General features: G+C 44.9%; 1 protein-coding gene across 3 annotated transcripts in view; it reads left to right on the forward strand.

Annotated features, from left to right (window-relative positions):
* The first annotated feature begins 348 nt into the window (after positions 1-348).
* The window catches only part of clip2 (CAP-GLY domain containing linker protein 2), a 28,609-nt gene continuing 11,385 nt past the window's right edge, over positions 349-17,572 (forward strand). Inside the window, exons 1-8 of one of the 3 annotated variants that reach the window (XM_062405939.1) lie at positions 349-914; positions 3,088-3,311; positions 8,417-8,907; positions 12,363-12,487; positions 13,201-13,414; positions 15,567-15,764; positions 15,856-15,959; positions 16,425-16,485. In XM_062405939.1, the coding sequence (XP_062261923.1) occupies positions 3,197-3,311; positions 8,417-8,907; positions 12,363-12,487; positions 13,201-13,414; positions 15,567-15,764; positions 15,856-15,959; positions 16,425-16,485 (1,308 nt within the window). In that variant the 5' untranslated portion in view covers positions 349-914; positions 3,088-3,196. The remainder of the gene's footprint in view (positions 915-3,087; positions 3,312-8,416; positions 8,908-12,362; positions 12,488-13,200; positions 13,415-15,566; positions 15,765-15,855; positions 15,960-16,424; positions 16,486-17,572) is intronic. The other 2 variants (XM_062405940.1, XM_062405941.1) reach the window with 2 other exon arrangements.

Consider the following 17,572-nt stretch of genomic DNA (forward strand, 5'->3'; position numbering starts at 1 on the left):
AAATATATACCACTTTTATTCTATTTAAGATCTTATTATAGAACAATAGAAACCACTTTTTAAATCGGCTCATGTAAATTAGTTTTCACGTCACAATTGAATGTGAATTCTGACTTTTATCATTGCTACGCCAGATGTTTTCCAATTGAAGACGTGCTGTCGAAGGTGGTGAAGAACACAGGGGGTCGCAGGACGAATGGAGTGATTTCAGTGCGAAAAACGTCATTTTGAGGGTTTTTATTTAAGCCGAATTGACAACGAGTGTTAATAACAGCTAACACAGGTGATTCATTGTTGGTGAGTCACGCGTTTTGACGAGAAAAGCAGGAGCGAGTTTAAATCTCCAGATTTCCCAAGGCGGTGCGGTCGCGGGGACGAGCTAGCCTCGCACACTCGTCTCATCTTTCCCAGCCCCTTTGTTCCGTGTCGCCGGTGGGTTGAGTCAGGGAGGGAGGCTGAGCCACAGCCCCCGCAGAGCCCCAGCACCGCGGGGAGAACACGCCACCGGCCGCAGGACCACCGCATCTCAACGCTTCGCCTCATTTCAGTGTGAGTTAGCGGCTTTACCGGAGCCCGGCCCGAGGAAAGTTGGTTTTAAGTCCTGCTGATGCTGCGTTTGTGCGCGTGGAAGCGAGCGGAGCCGCGGAGAGCCGGGGCTGGGCCACTTTGAGCCCCGCTACACGTCGGCTACCCTTCGCCCCCTGTCCGCCCTCTCCTCCGGGGGACCGAAGCGAGTTTCGAGCGTCGCAGGACCCGGCTGCAGCTGCTCCCATCACCCGCCTGGAGCTCCACGCCGGCTCTGCCCCTCGCCCCTCCGCATCAGCATCCATATTTGCAGCCCAGGGAGTGGCAGCCTCCTCCTCATCCCGGGGACAGGCTCCAAGTTGCAGCTTCGAATTTCAAACCCCCCGCAGGTGAGTGGACATCATGTGTGGACGGGCTTTATTGGGGGGTGTTGTGTCTCTTGTGCCGGGGGAGAAGCGGTGGAGCCGGAGCCTGCACCACGTTGTCGCAGCTGCAGCTACAACAATGGATCAAACTGTGTTGCATTTAGTGGAGGTGCATCATCATCCCCTCACCCTGTGTTCACTGGGATCAGGCGTCATGCATGAGGCCTGTGGGTGGAAACCACTCTGAGGCCTCGTTCCCCACCTAAATCCCAGATAAACCATCATCCTCCACTGGCTAACTGGGCTTTTATTGCTTTTATCAATGTAAAATGTCATAATCTGCACGTGAGATGCCTGGAATCTGCCCTCGTCTCCCCCTGATGTCCAGGGTCCAGTTGCAAAGCCCCATCCAGATGTGTGTTGTTTATTATCAGCTGTATTGGGGTTTTATCTGCTTGATGGTCTCTGCAGTGGTTTGCAGGCCACCGGCCTACATTGTGCTTTTCTGTCATATTCACAGCCTGCGTGTGGAAAAAGATAAGTTGAGCATAAGAAGACGTGGAGTGTTATTAATGATATAGACTCACTGTGACAAATGATTTATAACTGTATTAGTCTTGTTGTAATAACGTGATTTTAGATGTATTCAGATGGAATTTCAGTTGTTTTATTGTCCAACTGAATGACACTAATATAAAAATAGTCCAAAACAGACTTAAATACTCTTATTGCACCAAGTCATTCACTCATAGAGATCATTTCACTTAATATGTCAGATTATTTCCATCAATATTAATTAATTGTTACCTGGGAAATTGGTGAAAGCGTAAATTAAAAAACGTTCTTTCTCATTAAAGAAAGAGGAAAATAAATCCTTAAAGGTTCAGTTGGTAAGATTTAGGGGAAAGCGTATATTGGCAGAAATGTATCTAGAAATAATCCCAGTGATGTGTTCACTGGTTTGTTTCATCTAAATTGGTGTTTTTTTTACTGTAAAATAGTTCCTTTTATATTTAAATACTTTATGTTTACCTCAGGAGTGGCTCCTCTCTACGGAGGCAGCCATGTTTTTTACAGTAGCCCAGATGGGACAAACTAAACCTTTTGAGTTTTTAAGACAACTGAAGCTATCACAGGTTCCCTGTCATGTTTGGAAGAGGGGGGTGGGGTGAGGGGTCATCAGCTGCAACAGGACACTTCACCACTAGATGTCACCAAATTCTACACCCAGAACCTTTAAATCAATAAAATCGGTGATGTAGTTTTTGCATAATCCTGACAATAGAGCACATACCTCCGTCAAGCCATTTCTCTATGTCCGCTCCAATATATAATGGATTCTTCTGAGCCATGTCTCATCCTCACACCAAGTGAGAAATCCTTCAGTTGTTTTTGCAAAAAAACTAGAATGTGACTCGACATGCATACGTCCACTAAAGCCCAACAGCCCTTTAAATCCATCAAGCTGAACCAAACATTCGTAGATATCAGTCTCCCAAACATGTCGGATTTGTTTTTCTTCAAGAACCATGAATTATTCTCTGGGAAATTAGTGAAAATTTTAAAACAAACTGTTATATCTCACAATGTTAAAGAAAGTGATCAAAACACACCTGGATTTGGCCCAAAATTCTTTTTCAGCTCTTGTCTCCTCCGACCAAGTTTTGTGGAAATCTGACTAAACCTATGTCATCTTTGGTGTGTTGGAGTTTCTCTGTGCTCATACAGCCTTTGGTTGATGATTAATGAGCTGAGGCCTCCCTGCCTTGCTCAGGGGCACAACAGAAGCAGTCTAGTATAGCCATGTGGGAAGAAAGCACAGATCTAATAAGTTGCTGTAATGAGCACCCGACAGACATGAGAACATATTCATATCCAGAAATAAAACCCATGAGGCAAAGTGTTACTTTTCTTAACGAGATGGTGAAATTCATCTGACTCATAAATGTAAACAAATCCTGTTACGTCGGCCAATGAGATTTTGTTTACACCCCCCAAACAAACTCTGAGATAAATATTTCACATCCTGTCAGCCTCCATGTTCTTGTTCCAGTCTGGTCCAGTCATGCAGATGTGGAGGTTGGACACACATCTGGCCACTCGGAGCATTTTCCCTATTTGCCTCTTACATATTCTATCAATTGTTCCCATATGTGCGATGTCCTCACCCCTCCTCTCTCTCTCTCCCTCCTGACAGCCCAACATGGAGCGCGACAGCCACCACGCCCACGTCTAGTGCCTGATCCACAAGCCTTCATCGCCCAGGGAGGAGCTCTCAGGTCCCGGGCCTTCTCCGCCGCCCCAGAATGAACATGCTCAAGTCCAGCGGACTGAAGATCCCTGGCCGCGGGCCCAAGCATTCCAGCCCAGTGGGGAGGCCCTCAGCGGGTCCAGCCTCCAGCCCCATCCCCCCTAAAGACAGTAAGTCACTTCCTCCTCTTGACCCCGTGGAAAACAAGACAGGAACTCCCTTCTCCCACTTTTTCCTTCTCATCCCCGGAAGTGGGTCAGACCATGTGTTTGTTTTAATGACTCACTGGAGTTAGATGATCCACTGAAGCTGTTTATTGTAGCTTCTTCTTCCACTGCAGCTTTTTCTGTTGATTTAAAGTTACTTCAAACAAATGTGAGTTCTCGTTGGAGATTTATTGAAATGTCAGAGAAAAGACAGGGCAACAACTCCACAGTGACACAGGTTACGTTTGCGTAGCCTCACGATATCTTGTGTTGTCTCGCAATAGTTTCTCGTTCCCGTTGTGCAGCATCACCATTTATTATAAATGCACAAATGATTAGTCATCTGTCTCTGTGCTGTTTTCTTGAGAACAGTAACTGGTTCTGAACGAACTCGACAGCAGGAGATCAGGAATTAGTTCAAGTTTATTGTCACTAATTATTAAGGTTTTTGTTTCCGAAGTCTGTTTCCTACACCACAGCACAGAGTTCGGTTTCTTATTTCGGTGCCTGATCTCTGTACTGAAATAGTTTCCCTGCTCACAGGCAACATTAACATCACCACAAGTGTCTAATTAACATTACACTTTAACTCCGGTAGGCTACACACCCTCTACACAGCGCTGGCAGCCTGCAATTACTGAGTGGTGAGCTCCAACTCCAGACCTTAGAATAACAGAAATATAAGATATGAGCAGAGTTATAATTCATCATGATGCTGATCTTTCAGTTGCTGAATAACAACACAGCAAAAACACTCTGACACACACAAACAGACACACAGACAGACACAGACACACACGTCACTTCTGCTAAATTACAGCTTCCCTTGCAGCTGAAGCAAACGCCCCAGAAGAATAGTCGCCCTCTTTGGCTGATAGTGCCCTGCTTGTGTGCACGGGAGCTTTTCATCAGAGGCAGCTACAAGTGAATCATGGTTCACGTTGGATGTGGAATTTCATGGAAGAAAAAGAAAAAACACACAATTACAGCTTCACAAGTTGTTTCCGACACAGGAAGACATGAATCTCACACAGTTTGTGATGAAGTGCGGCCGGCAGCGTTTTTACCTCCTCCAGTTTTTTGACATTTTCGCAGATTTCCCCTGGAATCACTCACGGATCTTGATAAATACAAATCAGCCACATTTAGGGAACTATCTACATTTGGTGCAGATCAATTGGATTTAAATTTACTTTCAGAAGGCGTGTATATAGGGTTTAGTCAGCCACTCTACAATAACTAATAGAGCTACAAACCAGTAAGTACCAGCAAAGTGTAGCTGAGATGAAGTAATGTGGCATAGATGTAAGGCTTGATTCAGTTTTAGGAGACCTTGGCGGAGGTGTGCGCTCCACTGAGTGCAGCTCTAGTTTGATGTTATGTTTAGTAATGGTATCACAGGGGCAGAGTAAGCGGTGTAGTATTAAAGTACTTCTGTCGTACTGCAGTTTATACTGATTGGATGTGAACCTTCTACCTGCTGTGACTATTAAATTAAAGAAAGACTTCCGCGTCTTCAAGATCCTGAAAACTCAAATAATATTATTAAACAAGAAGAAGAAGGAAGAAGGAACCCTTAAGAATGTGTTTTCAGAGGATGCCTGTAAATCCATCACAGTACAAATATTCTCTCCGTGCTTTGTTAAATCCTTTAAGAACCTTTGTGGAAGAGAATAAACCCAAATTACTTTCTCTCATCTGTCCCGAGCTCACGAGGCCTGAAGGTCGTTTTAGTTTCTCCCTGCGTGCGGCGGCTGTCGCGTCCTGAACTCGTCCATCAACCAGCTCAAAACCTTAATCCCTCAAGTCGCAGCCTGCAGCCGCGCTCCTGTCAGCTGCTCTGGTCACGTGACCGGCGCCCGTCTGAACTCCTGTGGTTTGTTCTTAAAACAGTTTTGTTTGGATCATTCGTGAACTTGTTTGTTTGCTCACTTCCTGTTTATAAACCAGCATCATGGATGTAGTCACTGCTCCCAGCTCCCGATCCTGTGAAGATGTCTTCATGATTCCAAAAGGATCATCACACAGGTTTATCATTTATTAAACTGAGAAGAAGCTTTGTACTATGATGATAACGATTAATTCATGAGCCTCTTCTTGTTGAGTTTGACATGAAGCACTGAGAGAATATCTGACAGTGCTGAATCCACAGTGAGTTCACTGAGGGATTATGTCCCTGCCTCACACTGACCCGGCCTCCGGCTCCGAACCTCAACCCACTTGTTTGTTGGTTTTTACCGAGAGGATCGTGAGAAGAGGCCAAAGCCCCGGGACCATCATCCAGGAGCCACTTCCTTTATAGGAATCTTATAGTGATAATTATGGTTCAGAACAAACATGATCACTATAAACAGTTGATACCATATGATTATATAATCATTCTTACAACTAAATGAGATGTAAGTCCTGTCTCTCATCGTATTTGAATTACTTTACAACATTATGTCATTTTCTGACTTCATAGTGACGTCATGATGATGTCATTCTTGCCATCCATCCATCCATCATCTATATGGCTACTCCTTTTGAGGGTCTGGGGGGTGGAGGGGGGTTAGGCTTAGGGTCCTTCCACTTTCACACACACTCTTATGGACAATTTACAGTCTCTACAAAACATTCAAATTCCACACAGAAAGACAGTGGGACTACTTTCTGATCTAGTGAAGCTTCAGATTGTTTCTCTGTTGTTTTAGTGGCTGCGGCTCAGGAGGTGAAACGTGTCCTTGGGCAAGACACTGAATCCTCAGATTCATCCAGCACTGTGTGAATGATGTGTGAATGAAAAAGTGCTGTACGTGTATTTTCCACATTATGTTGTGGTTATTTCGGATCATATTTTCATTCACCTTTGACCTTTGTCTGTACAACTTCATAAAACGAATCATCTGCCGAAAAACTCCCGTTCACATGTTGTGAGTCATTTTGTGCAGTGGGACAAAAAGAAAATGATCTGAAATCAGATTTAGGGGAAATTCTGTTACGATTTATTTCTAAATTAATGAATTAATAAAGTATGACTATCATAGCACAGCGACCCAGTGAATCTAATATCAACAGAAATCTATTCTTTCAGTAGAGTCACTCCAAATCCACAGTCTCTCTCCACTTTTCTGTCGTTTATACACAGAATGAAACAGCATTGAAATCGTGGATTACTTGCATATGAAGGATTAATACACTTTATGTTGCACTGGTTTCCTTTATGGACAAGAACCCTAACCCTAACCCTAACCGTAACAAATTGAAAGAAGTCAGGAACATGGAGGCTCAGCCCCCCCCCCCCCCCCCTCCATCTGTTCCAGTCCGTGCTGCTCAGACGTGTAACGCAGCTGCTGAGACCTGAAGACACCAGATCAACATCCACTGACCAATAAACTCCATTTAAAACACAGACAACAACTTATGTGATTGTCTTTGTGGAAAATAATCACAAATAAACAAAGTTAAAGAGGCCACAGAAAGTGTTAGTGTGTCTGTGTGTAAGTGTAGCCAGAGTAGGGAGAGATGGGGGGATAATTGGGGGGGGAGGAGGAGGAGGAGGAGGAGGAGGAAGCTGTGGAGGTTTCATTGTGCCGAGCTGATGAATAGTGGGATTCAGATGGTGGTGGGAGGTGCAGGACCAACACAATAGTGAAAGTAAGGCCAGTGTTCCCAGTCCTCCTTCTGCCCAGGATCCTTTTAGCCTCGCTCTCCTGTCGCCCGGGGAACACAGATCATGGGTTCGCTCTGGGTTTTAAACGCGGCTTCGCTTCACGTGAGGATTCGGTTTTAACCCTTAAACTCAAGAGACTGTTTTACACACTCAAATAGAAATAGAGTGTATAAACAAGGAGAGGAGAGAAAACCTCCTTTCCTCTTCCTCCTGCTGTACAAAAGATGAAACCCAGACATCCCTGGTACGGGCGCTGCCATCTTGGAGTGGAGCTCGACCAATCACAAGTCAGCTCCAGATATATTGGCTCCTCTTTTAGGAGATGTCATGTCGTCCATCTTTATTCACAGTCTAAGTCTTTTCTCCTGTCGCTCATAAAGTGAATGAAATGGCCGTTAAGTGGAATCCCGATTATCAGCTTGTGACCTTGTGACCTCGTGAGCGTTCCTCAGACGCATCTTCAAACCGTCTCCGGAGCTGGAACCGGATCCGGCCTCTCAAACGGCCCGGGGTCAAACACACAGTGACCTCATCCCTGATACTGATGCCTCACGTCAGACGTCCATTCTGACACGCGGCCGATCGATGAGGGAACCTGAGATCTGCCATGCTGTCAATATCTTCTCCTGTGAGATTGGACTTGTTTGATCTGCAGCGTTTTCCACATGAGGAACCACATTCCTGAAGAAACAACACAGGCTCTCAGTCATCGGGTTGAAACCCCGTTTGAACTTGGACCCATTTACATTTCTGCAGAATGTGACTCACATCAACAACATATGGGAGCGATTGGGGCATAAAGCCGGAGCACCGGGCTCCACGAAGCCTCAGGCCCGCTCTCAGGGTGTCGGGGGGGCAGGCCAGGCACCGACCATGCCTGCGCAGACACACACACACACACAGATAAACGCAGTCGACTCTAACAGTGTGCGGCAGACCGCGTGCTAATGGTGCCCTGCTCAGTTTACAGGCTGCTGTGGAAAAACACAGAGCTCCAGCTCATCTATGTGTCAAACGGGCGACATCACAGGGCGGCGTGGTCCGGGTTAATCACCGGCACGGCACAGACACCATCTCTCTGACCCACTTCTCTGGAGGAATTAGACTAACGATGCCTAATCGTTACACAAACTGCACTGTTGTGTTGGCTGCTGCCTCCCGAGCAGGGGTCTTCACCGCGGTCCAACAGGATGAGCGGAGCGAGGGCGATTCCGCCGGACTGTGAATGAGGATCCTCTCACAATGTGCTCAGTGTTTCCAACCTCACGCTCCAGAGAGGAAGGTTTTTATCTGAGAGAAACTGATGATAAGAGGAAAAACTGCTTTACTTTCCCTGCACATGGATTTTTCCTTTTGGTTTTTGAACATTTATTTCTCCCTGAATCAAATAACACGTCATGTATCTCTTCTTCTTCAGACACTCCACCGACGAGAATCTCCGAGGAGGGCGACGATGTGCTGGGGGACTACACGGTGGGCGAGCAGGTCTGGGTCAACGGTGTCAAACTGGGAGTTATCGCCTACCTCGGGGAGACCCAGTTCGCCCCAGGACAGTGGGCAGGCGTTATACTGAATGACCTAGTTGGCAAGAACGATGGTTCAGTGGGTGGCGTGCGCTACTTTGAGTGCCAGCCCCTCCAGGGCATCTTCACGCGACCCTCCAAGCTCACACGACAGCCGGCCGGAGAGGGGAGCGACAGCCACTCCACCGACTCCCAGTCTGCCCAGAACCAGACTCAGCAGGGCGGCGGTGGACCCCCTACTGGCCAGCGGGTGGTAGTGACACTCAGAGAGGGCCTGCTCAACAGCACCGTGAGAACGGGCAACGAGTCGGGGTCCAACATGTCCGACAGCGGCTCCGTCAAGAAAGGTGGAGACAAGGACCTTCGGGTCGGAGATCGAGTTCTGGTGAGTGACGGTGGATTTTAAGATTTTTATTTCTGACAGGAAAAGTAATTTAAAGAAGATTGTATTTTTAATATAGTCCCACATTGTGCCAAGTTCAGCTCTTCACCTGTTTATACAAAGTGAACCCCGACTCAGTAGAATCAGCTTGATCTGGAGAATTCTGAATTCAAAGTTTATTAATAGTGAATATATCGCGCTTCCAAACGCACCTAATTCAACACTGCACTTCCTTGGGCCCTGAACAGTAAACATGCCAAGTGCGAAGCTTATAAAAATAACTCTTTTCAATATAGGCAAGTTATTTTATATAGATTTTTTACCTATATGTGTTTTTAATATACTTTCTGGCCATTTAAAGTCGCATTAGTTGATGTATTGAGTCTTTCTATTGTAATTCAATACAGATCATGTTTCAGAGTCCCATCCCAGGTCTCATTACAATGTCATGCAGGTTTCAGTAGAGATGAATTGATGCAGGTTCGAATCCCACGGAGACGTCTGGAGAAATAACATTTTCATCCAACGTGTTATTGCTTATTTTCCCGTGAGTTTGTATATACCATGTTCACAGCCTAGAGATATTGGCCCCGGGTCACATTGCTCTCCATTTACTGCCGGGCCCAGGGGACAGTTACATCAGATCCTGTGCAGTGGGAAGAAGGGGGGGGGGGGGGGGGGGGGTGCTGGAGGAGCCTTCCTGCTGGTCAATATTGTAAATCACTCCGGATTACTTTCAGCACTTAAGAGAGGGGGAGACCACTGCTGACACATTGATCACTGAATCCATCTATTTCCAAAGCCTGTCCCATGTAATCCATCTCACTGCGGTGGCTTGGACGTGCTGCCGTCCTCCACCTGCACCACCGGAGACACAACTCTGGACAAACTGGAGTGAGACGAGCACAAAGAGAATAACTCCGCCTACACATTGGTGTTGAGGTGAAAGTAGGACTCGTTTGGAAGGTGTTATGTTTGTGGGTTGTCTCTCGAATCTTCATTGGTCTGTCTGTCCCACTCTTGTGAACACGATATCTCAACACTGCCTGGAGGGAATTTCTTCAAATTTGGTCCAAACGTTCACTTGGACTCAGTGATGAACTGATTTGATTTTGGTGATCAGTGGTTACTCCTTTAACATGTTTTTTTGACTTGTGAACACAATAATTTAAGAACACCTTCAGGGAATCCTGTCAATATTTGTACAAACTCATGGATTAACTGATTGGAGTCTGTTTGGGGGAAATACTCTCAGATTTTGACCAATTTCAAGTCACTTGAGATAAACTGATTTGATCTGAAAGGTCAAAGATCACAGTGACCCTATATTATTATCAATGTTATATGTTGGAAACACCTGGCGGGACTGATGATGTGTCTGATGGAGACTTACGACCTTGTGGTGCCTGGTCCTGGTCTGGTCTGATCCTGAGCCGAGGTCAACACATGAATTTCTGGACAGAGCCTAAAGAGAAATTGGAATACTCTAAAAAAGAGAACAGAAACATTTCCTAAAACAGCCTCAGAGCCTGATTACATGATTATTTCATCTCTTTTGAAGTCGTCTCTGACGCCTCCTCTCCAAAGCTGTGGACCAGAGGCCGTCTGCACAGTGTGCTGGAGGTTAAACTGAGCGTTTTCCCTTCAGTGGGGTCTCATGTGATGCGTCTGGTGTTTATTTGGATATTTGGAAAAAGCCACTGAAATGGCCGTGAGTCAGTGAAATGTTCCTTTGAGGCAGAAGTCAGTGGCATTAGAATCAGTTGTGTGGATTTATTACCTCGTTCCCCCGACGTGAAGCCAGGAATGATGACGTCATGCTGTGTGGTAATGCATCAGCTCTTCCAATCAATAGAACCGGAGATATAATCTACATTGATTTGACATTAACCAGTCTTACATCATGACTGGTTTACATTCACCACAGTGTCTTTGAAACCCGGAGGATCCTGCTCCAGGATTTATCTCCTGCAGAATCACTTTATTGCAGCTTTTAGATTGGATTGGAAACAACAGGAGCCAAGATGGACGCCGGTGTTGACCCGGCTGCCTCAGCACTGCTGGTATTCTGACACTGAGTCACTGGGACGTGACACAGTCGTGCTGACTGGTTACTGCCCAGTGACTCAGCACTGTCTCTCTCACTCTCCTCTCTGGCCTCTGTGTATTTATAAACAGCAGCTGGAAGTGGACTTTTATTTTAAATGGTTCTTCACAGATTAAATAAACGATTGGTATCAAATTCTAATCTGTGAGAAGATGTTGTGGGAAAACATCTGTTGCTCCTTCTCTACATTCTGTACATTCAGTCCACATCTGCCCAGGAAGGGGATCCCACTGATGTGTTTAGAGGGACCCTGTAAATGTAATCTATTACTGGTAGAGATGCAGTGGGAATTAAAGTAATTAGCTGGAAGATTTAAAAACTAATGAGTAAATGGAGTCAATCAAAGTGAATCAGTGCAGGAGGTTGTGTGACGGTGAAGGTTCCTCTCTGAGGTTTTCAGGAAACACTGCGCAGTGAGATGTCTGCACACGTTGATGAATCTCCGTCTCATGCATGTGGACACCATGTGTGGAGACATTCAGCAGATGCATAAGTCAGCTTTGCATGCTCGTTGACCCAAGTGTGTGTGTGTTTGTGTGTCTGTGTGTGTTTTAGACTTCCTAACAGGAAACCGACTGACTGGGAAAACGTGTCGAGGGCAGATGTGGCAGCTTGACTTTACGAGCGAGCGCTGATGATTCACATATTTTGAGAAACTCTATAAAGATACTTTAGTCATAAGCTTTAAACAAGCAACGGGGTGGGGGGGGGGGGGTCATAGCATGAACCATCATGAGGGACACAACCCAACAACGCACTGTAAGTCACATGACCATGACTCAAGTGGAGTTTGTACCCTCAACACACACACTTCATGTTAACAATCTATATGAACACATGTGTCATATCCACACACACTGATGTTTCTGCCATTTTCACACTAACTCATTTAACTGTGAACTATATTCTGCAAACCTGATGAATATTGTATGTGTTTTCTGTACTTTCTGTATTTTGTGGAAAACTACATTACAGAGAGATTAGTTCATTTTAAAAAACATATCTCGTTTATTTTTGGAAGTAAATGATCTATACAAATATGTCAATATTACTACGTGTGCAACAAGTTAAGAGTGATGATGTCATCACTCAGCAGAGACATGTGACTGAACCATGCAGCATCGTACTGGTTACAGAAGCAAAGAGGATCATGGGAAATGTGGTTTCTTAAAACAAACTACTTTCAAAATAAAAAACTGTACCACGTCCAGTGTGAGAATGTTCCTCAAGCAGCTAATACATGATTTAAGAATCAGTGGTGATTATTCCTCATCAGCAGCTTAATGTGATTTAATTGTTTCTGTTTTGTTTTTGTTTGTTTTAATAAATGTTGTTTCTCTCTCTGTCGCAGGTCGGAGGATCGAAGATGGGCGTCATACGCTACATGGGAGAGACTGACTTCGCCAAGGGGGAGTGGTGCGGGGTGGAGCTGGACGAGCCCCTGGGGAAGAACGATGGGGCAGTAGCTGGTACAAGGTGAACACACACACACACACACACACACACCCACACACACACACACACACATACACACACACACTTACACTGTTCAAACTCCCCAAATTCCTTTGCTTCTGCCCCTAAAAGGACATTGACTCCTTCGTCCCACAGACTGACCCTCCAGGTCACAGCGGGTCACTGGTCCTGCTTGTTTCTTCATGATGTTTATCACATTTATTGTTATTTATGGTTTGCGATAATTCACCCTCCAGGATTCACACACATTTTTCACCGTCTGACAACCTTCTCTCTCTCCGCTGACGTGGGAAACTGTTTCAAACGGGTGAAATATTGTCGGTTCACAGACATTTTGGAGCGTTGCTGGAAATTTACAGCCGAGAATGGAAATAGAAAGTTGTCCAAGTCACTGACGTGCTTCATGTAGAAATCAAAGTCCAGATTCAGCCTTTGGTTTTATAGTATGTAACAAAGATTGAGTCTAGTTTAGAGTAAAATTCACAAATAGGATTCAAAGTTAATCTGAGGACAAATAAACGAGAAACCCAGAGAAGCTGTGCACCTGCTTTGAAACTGAAATACCTTTATAAATACTTTAAATATGTTATTACCCCAAATTAAAAGACAAATTTTGATCTCAGGAAATACATATATTTGTTTGTGGTATTCTTATAAATCAGCTCCGTGCTCAGGCCTTCCTCTCTGACCCTCTTCCTCTCTCTCCTCTCCAGATACTTTCAGTGTCTTCAGAAGTTCGGCCTCTTCGCTCCGATCCACAAGGTGATCCGCATCGGCTTCCCCTCCACCAGCCCGGCCAAGGCGAAGAAGAGCAAGCGCATGGCCATGGGCGTGTCGTCTCTGGTCCACAGCCCCAGCAGCTCCTCCATCAGCTCAGTCAGCTCCGTGGCCTCCTCCGTGGGCGGACGGCCGAGCCGCGCCGGCCTGGTAAGACGGCTGCTCCGAATAACGTGTGGTTGATGCTTTTGTGTCGAGTTTGACGAGGAGCTGGACACCACCGTCACCTCTGTGTCTGTCCTCTTGTCACCACGAGGTCACCAGTGGAGGTCACTGCACCAGGCAAAGAAACGATCCTGCACACGAGCTCCTCTGGAAAAACCACAAATCTCATATTCACACATTCCAGTCGCTGGTAGCCAGAGTATTTATAGACTTTGGTCAAAACCAGGCTGTTGTAAAGATTCATGGCAGCTGGTTCAAAGTTACCATTCAGACATGAGAGTGATTTTGATGATCTCATCTGAATCTTTTCTAAAAAGTGAATAAGCATTCGTCTGAAGAAGGTGAGTGAGGAAGTGAAGGCTGAGGCCCGATCTCCCCATGTTTCCCTTTAATACTCTAGTAATTGCAATTTTTTCTGCACCTCTAATAATAACACAACAGTTCTCTAACTTGCAGCACTATTTGCCAGATGCACACTCAAGGTCACAAAGTTTATACCGTCCATTAAGACAGTCTGATCTCCGGCTTCAGCTGCAGTTGTGCAAATATATGCAACGAGACAGACCTCACGTTCACGCTCTGTGGACCGGTCTTTCAGAATCTGTTCAGAGCCATAGATTGAATGAATTGTGTGAACTCCTGGATTTGCTTGCCTGACACAACACATCCTATTTCATTGAAATCCATTCTGTAGTTTTTGCGTAATCCTGCTGACAAACAAAATGAAAACACAACCTCCCCGGTGGAGTACATTGAATTAATAGAAAGCGGTAGAAACTGCAAATATTGGGCATGAAACCTAGAAACGCAGTTCTAATTAGAAGACATCTTTTTGTATTTTTGGCAAAAACATTTTAAGATACAATACATTTACATTTTTGGGACTTTTCACAGTTAAACAGTAGCATAAAAAACACCTGCACCTGATTGGAGACAAATATTTAAAGTCTTTAAATCTGAATGATGAACAGGTTCCTTGTTCTTCTCTCTGAGCTTCTGGATCTGCAGCAGGTTGCAGAGCTGCGGTTCTGCCTCTGACTCTGATTCACCGTCTGAAATCTGCAGCCGAAGGAGAAATCAAGAGATTAATGTCCTCAACTGATGCTCAGCAACACACCGAAGCGATTAAGACATCTCACATCGATCGGAGCTCGTGGTTTGCGAGCCAGGTCTCGGACCCGAGGACACTCCCCTTCACTTTGCTTGATTGTTGGCAGCGGTGTCCGGCTGCACCCACAGATCCTCCGGGAGTTATCAGGACACAGAGAACTCCTGTCAGTCATAATAACGATCTGGTGTCTTCATCAGGAGAGAAGCCAGGGTTGAAATGATGGTTTAGAATAGGATCTGTTCACATCACACGTTTAACAGTTTGAACCAAAACAACAAGTCAGGTTCTGCAACTTAAAGATTCTGAAATATTAATAAAATCCAGTTTTCATTGGAGCTAAAAACTAAATCAAGATCAAGAATTACTTCAGTGATCTTCATGTATTTCTGCTGCTGATGAATGATGATTCAAACTTAATGAAGCTCATGCATCAAGCAGGAATTCTTTTAAAGGAGCGACCTCTAGTGGTCAGAGAATATATTGCAGCTGTAAATTACAAATATGATGCTGTGCTTCCCAAGTATTTCCTTTTTTTTATGAAGTACTTTGAGCTTAATTTTATATATTAAATTTAGTAAATGAATAACAGTTATTATTCTCTTTATTATTATATTTATGGCAGCACTTTCATTCATCGCCCATTAATCCATAAATGGATATACAAGTATAATATCATTATTAATGACTGTAGGAGCTATTTCATTAGTTTGATATAGTAGGATTATTATTATTTGTTATGTGTGTGTGACAGTGAAATGAGGTTTCATTAATAATGAATCATGAGACTGATTTAGACTCAGAAGTAAATCCTCTCATGTGGAGATCACAGAATGTTTTTCCGTGATCGTGAAATAAGAAATTATGACTCATTTGTGTCCTACTCACTTTTATCTTTCCTTTCCTATGTACCTCATTGTCTCTGCATTCCTTCCTTCCCTTTATTTTCCTCTCCTTCTTATAACTTGTAAACATTCCCCCTCTCCTCGACCTGTGTTTCCTGACGTCTTTCTCTCTTTCCTCATCAAGTTGACGGAGACGTCGTCACGCTACGCCCGGAAGATCTCGGGCACCACGGCGCTGCAGGAGGCTCTGAAGGAGAAGCAGCAGCACATCGAGCAGCTGCTGGCCGAGCGGGACCTGGAGCGGGGCGAGGTGGCCAAGGCCACGAGCCACATCTGTGAGGTGGAGAAGGAGCTGAGCGTCCTCAAGACCCAACACGTGCAGGTACCACACTCGTCCAGGGACTCATACAGTCAGAGAAACCTGGAATGAACTCCTGTTGTTAGGTTTAAGATGTTCTTTCTCCTGTCCACAGTATGTAGCAGACAATGAGAGCACCCTCCAGCAGGTCAAAGCCTTACTGGCCAGCACACAGAAAGATAAGCTGGAACTGTCCAATCAGCTTGAAGAAGAGAAAAGGTAAAAATCACTCAAATCTAAAAGGAATATTTCAGCATTTTGGAAAATGTGCATTTAGTTTTCCTCTTGTGTGCAGAGTCTTTAACCCCAGAGAATCTGAAGAGAAATCTGATTTGGAAACTTAGTCAACCCAGATTATATAGTTGTCTGTAATTTAAACTCCAGAAGCGCCCACATAATCATTTAGACCGCCTTAATAACTCCATGTTTGATATTTAGGAGTTCTAATCTTGTTGTGTGTTTGAGATCAGAGAAAAGAATATCTGTCTAGATTCTCCTCCTGTACGAGATTTTAAAACTCCTGTCGTCACTTCCTTTAATTGTTACTGGAACATAACATCTGATCACAAGACAGTAAAGTTTGGAAAAATCTATTTTCAATATGGACAGTCAGAGCAGGTGAAGACACAAAGGAAGGATTAGTCAACAGATCTGATCCTGATCTGAAACGTCTTCAATTCACAGGAAGGTTGAGGACCTGCAGTTCAGAGTGGAGGAGGAGTCCATCACCAAAGGAGACCTGGAGGTAATAACCAGCAGGAGTTCAATCTATAATCCATCAATAATCCAACGTGTGTGTTTTAATCTCACTAATTCACGGCCTTTTCTCAGTAGTTTCCGTTTTAATGCTGTAATAACACATCGTCGGTATAATTCAAAACCCTGGAGACAAAAAGACGAATGGCTCATGTGTTTAAACATGTAGGACAGATGAGGATGTGTTTGGGAAGATGATGTGGACTCGAACCCCTCTGAGCAGTTGATTGACGGCCTCGCCGCTCGCCACAGCGGCGGTGCAGAGACATCATGAAGAGAGAGCAGCCTTTCTGTCTCTGCATGTTTCTGGGACCGAATTCAAACAAACTGTGAGGCTTCAAGAAACCCACAAATACAAAATGCTGACTCCGGTGAACTCGCATCCAATTTTTAAGCCGAGCAGGAAAATCTGGAATCCATTAGATAAAGTAGAGGGTCTGTCCTCGCTGCTCTACGTCCCCGGAGCAAGAGGCCGGATGGAAGGTAAATCTAATTTGGTGACTTCTTAATACGCATCTGGTCGGCCACGGCACTTAGCCACCAGACGTGTTCACCGACAGACACACACTTGTGATTCCACGTTCTGCAGTGAGGGGAAATCTCTTAGTCTTGAAACAGATTATCTAAAAGAAAGTACACATGCAGTCTCCTGCTGTAAATTCCTGCACAATGTTCCAGCTGCACGGAGGCTTTGCACAGTGATATATTCCCCATGGTGTTTGAATCCCATGGAAAATAACAACCAGCAGAGCTCAGATCTGCAGCAAAGCCTTTAGATTCGGCACCAAATCCATCATTTACCGTTTGGACTTATTTCTAAAAACACACAAACTGTTTCTTCCTCCACTGGATCCACATTTTCCTCCAGCAGCGGCTGAAACAGTCTAACCCCCCGTTGTACCACGTTTAAAATCTGCTACCTCTGGATTTTGCCCATCCATCCATCAGGCTGTTTATCCTGTGAGGGTCGCAGTGGGGGTGCTCAGGTCGAGTCTCCCCTGGACAATGATTCCAACCCACACCCTCTCACACATGGTCAGTTTAGAATCTCCAATTAACTTAGTCCCAATTAGCCA

Source organism: Platichthys flesus, chromosome 15, assembly GCF_949316205.1.
Source record: "Platichthys flesus chromosome 15, fPlaFle2.1, whole genome shotgun sequence".
Classification (NCBI taxonomy): Eukaryota; Metazoa; Chordata; class Actinopteri; order Pleuronectiformes; family Pleuronectidae; genus Platichthys; species Platichthys flesus.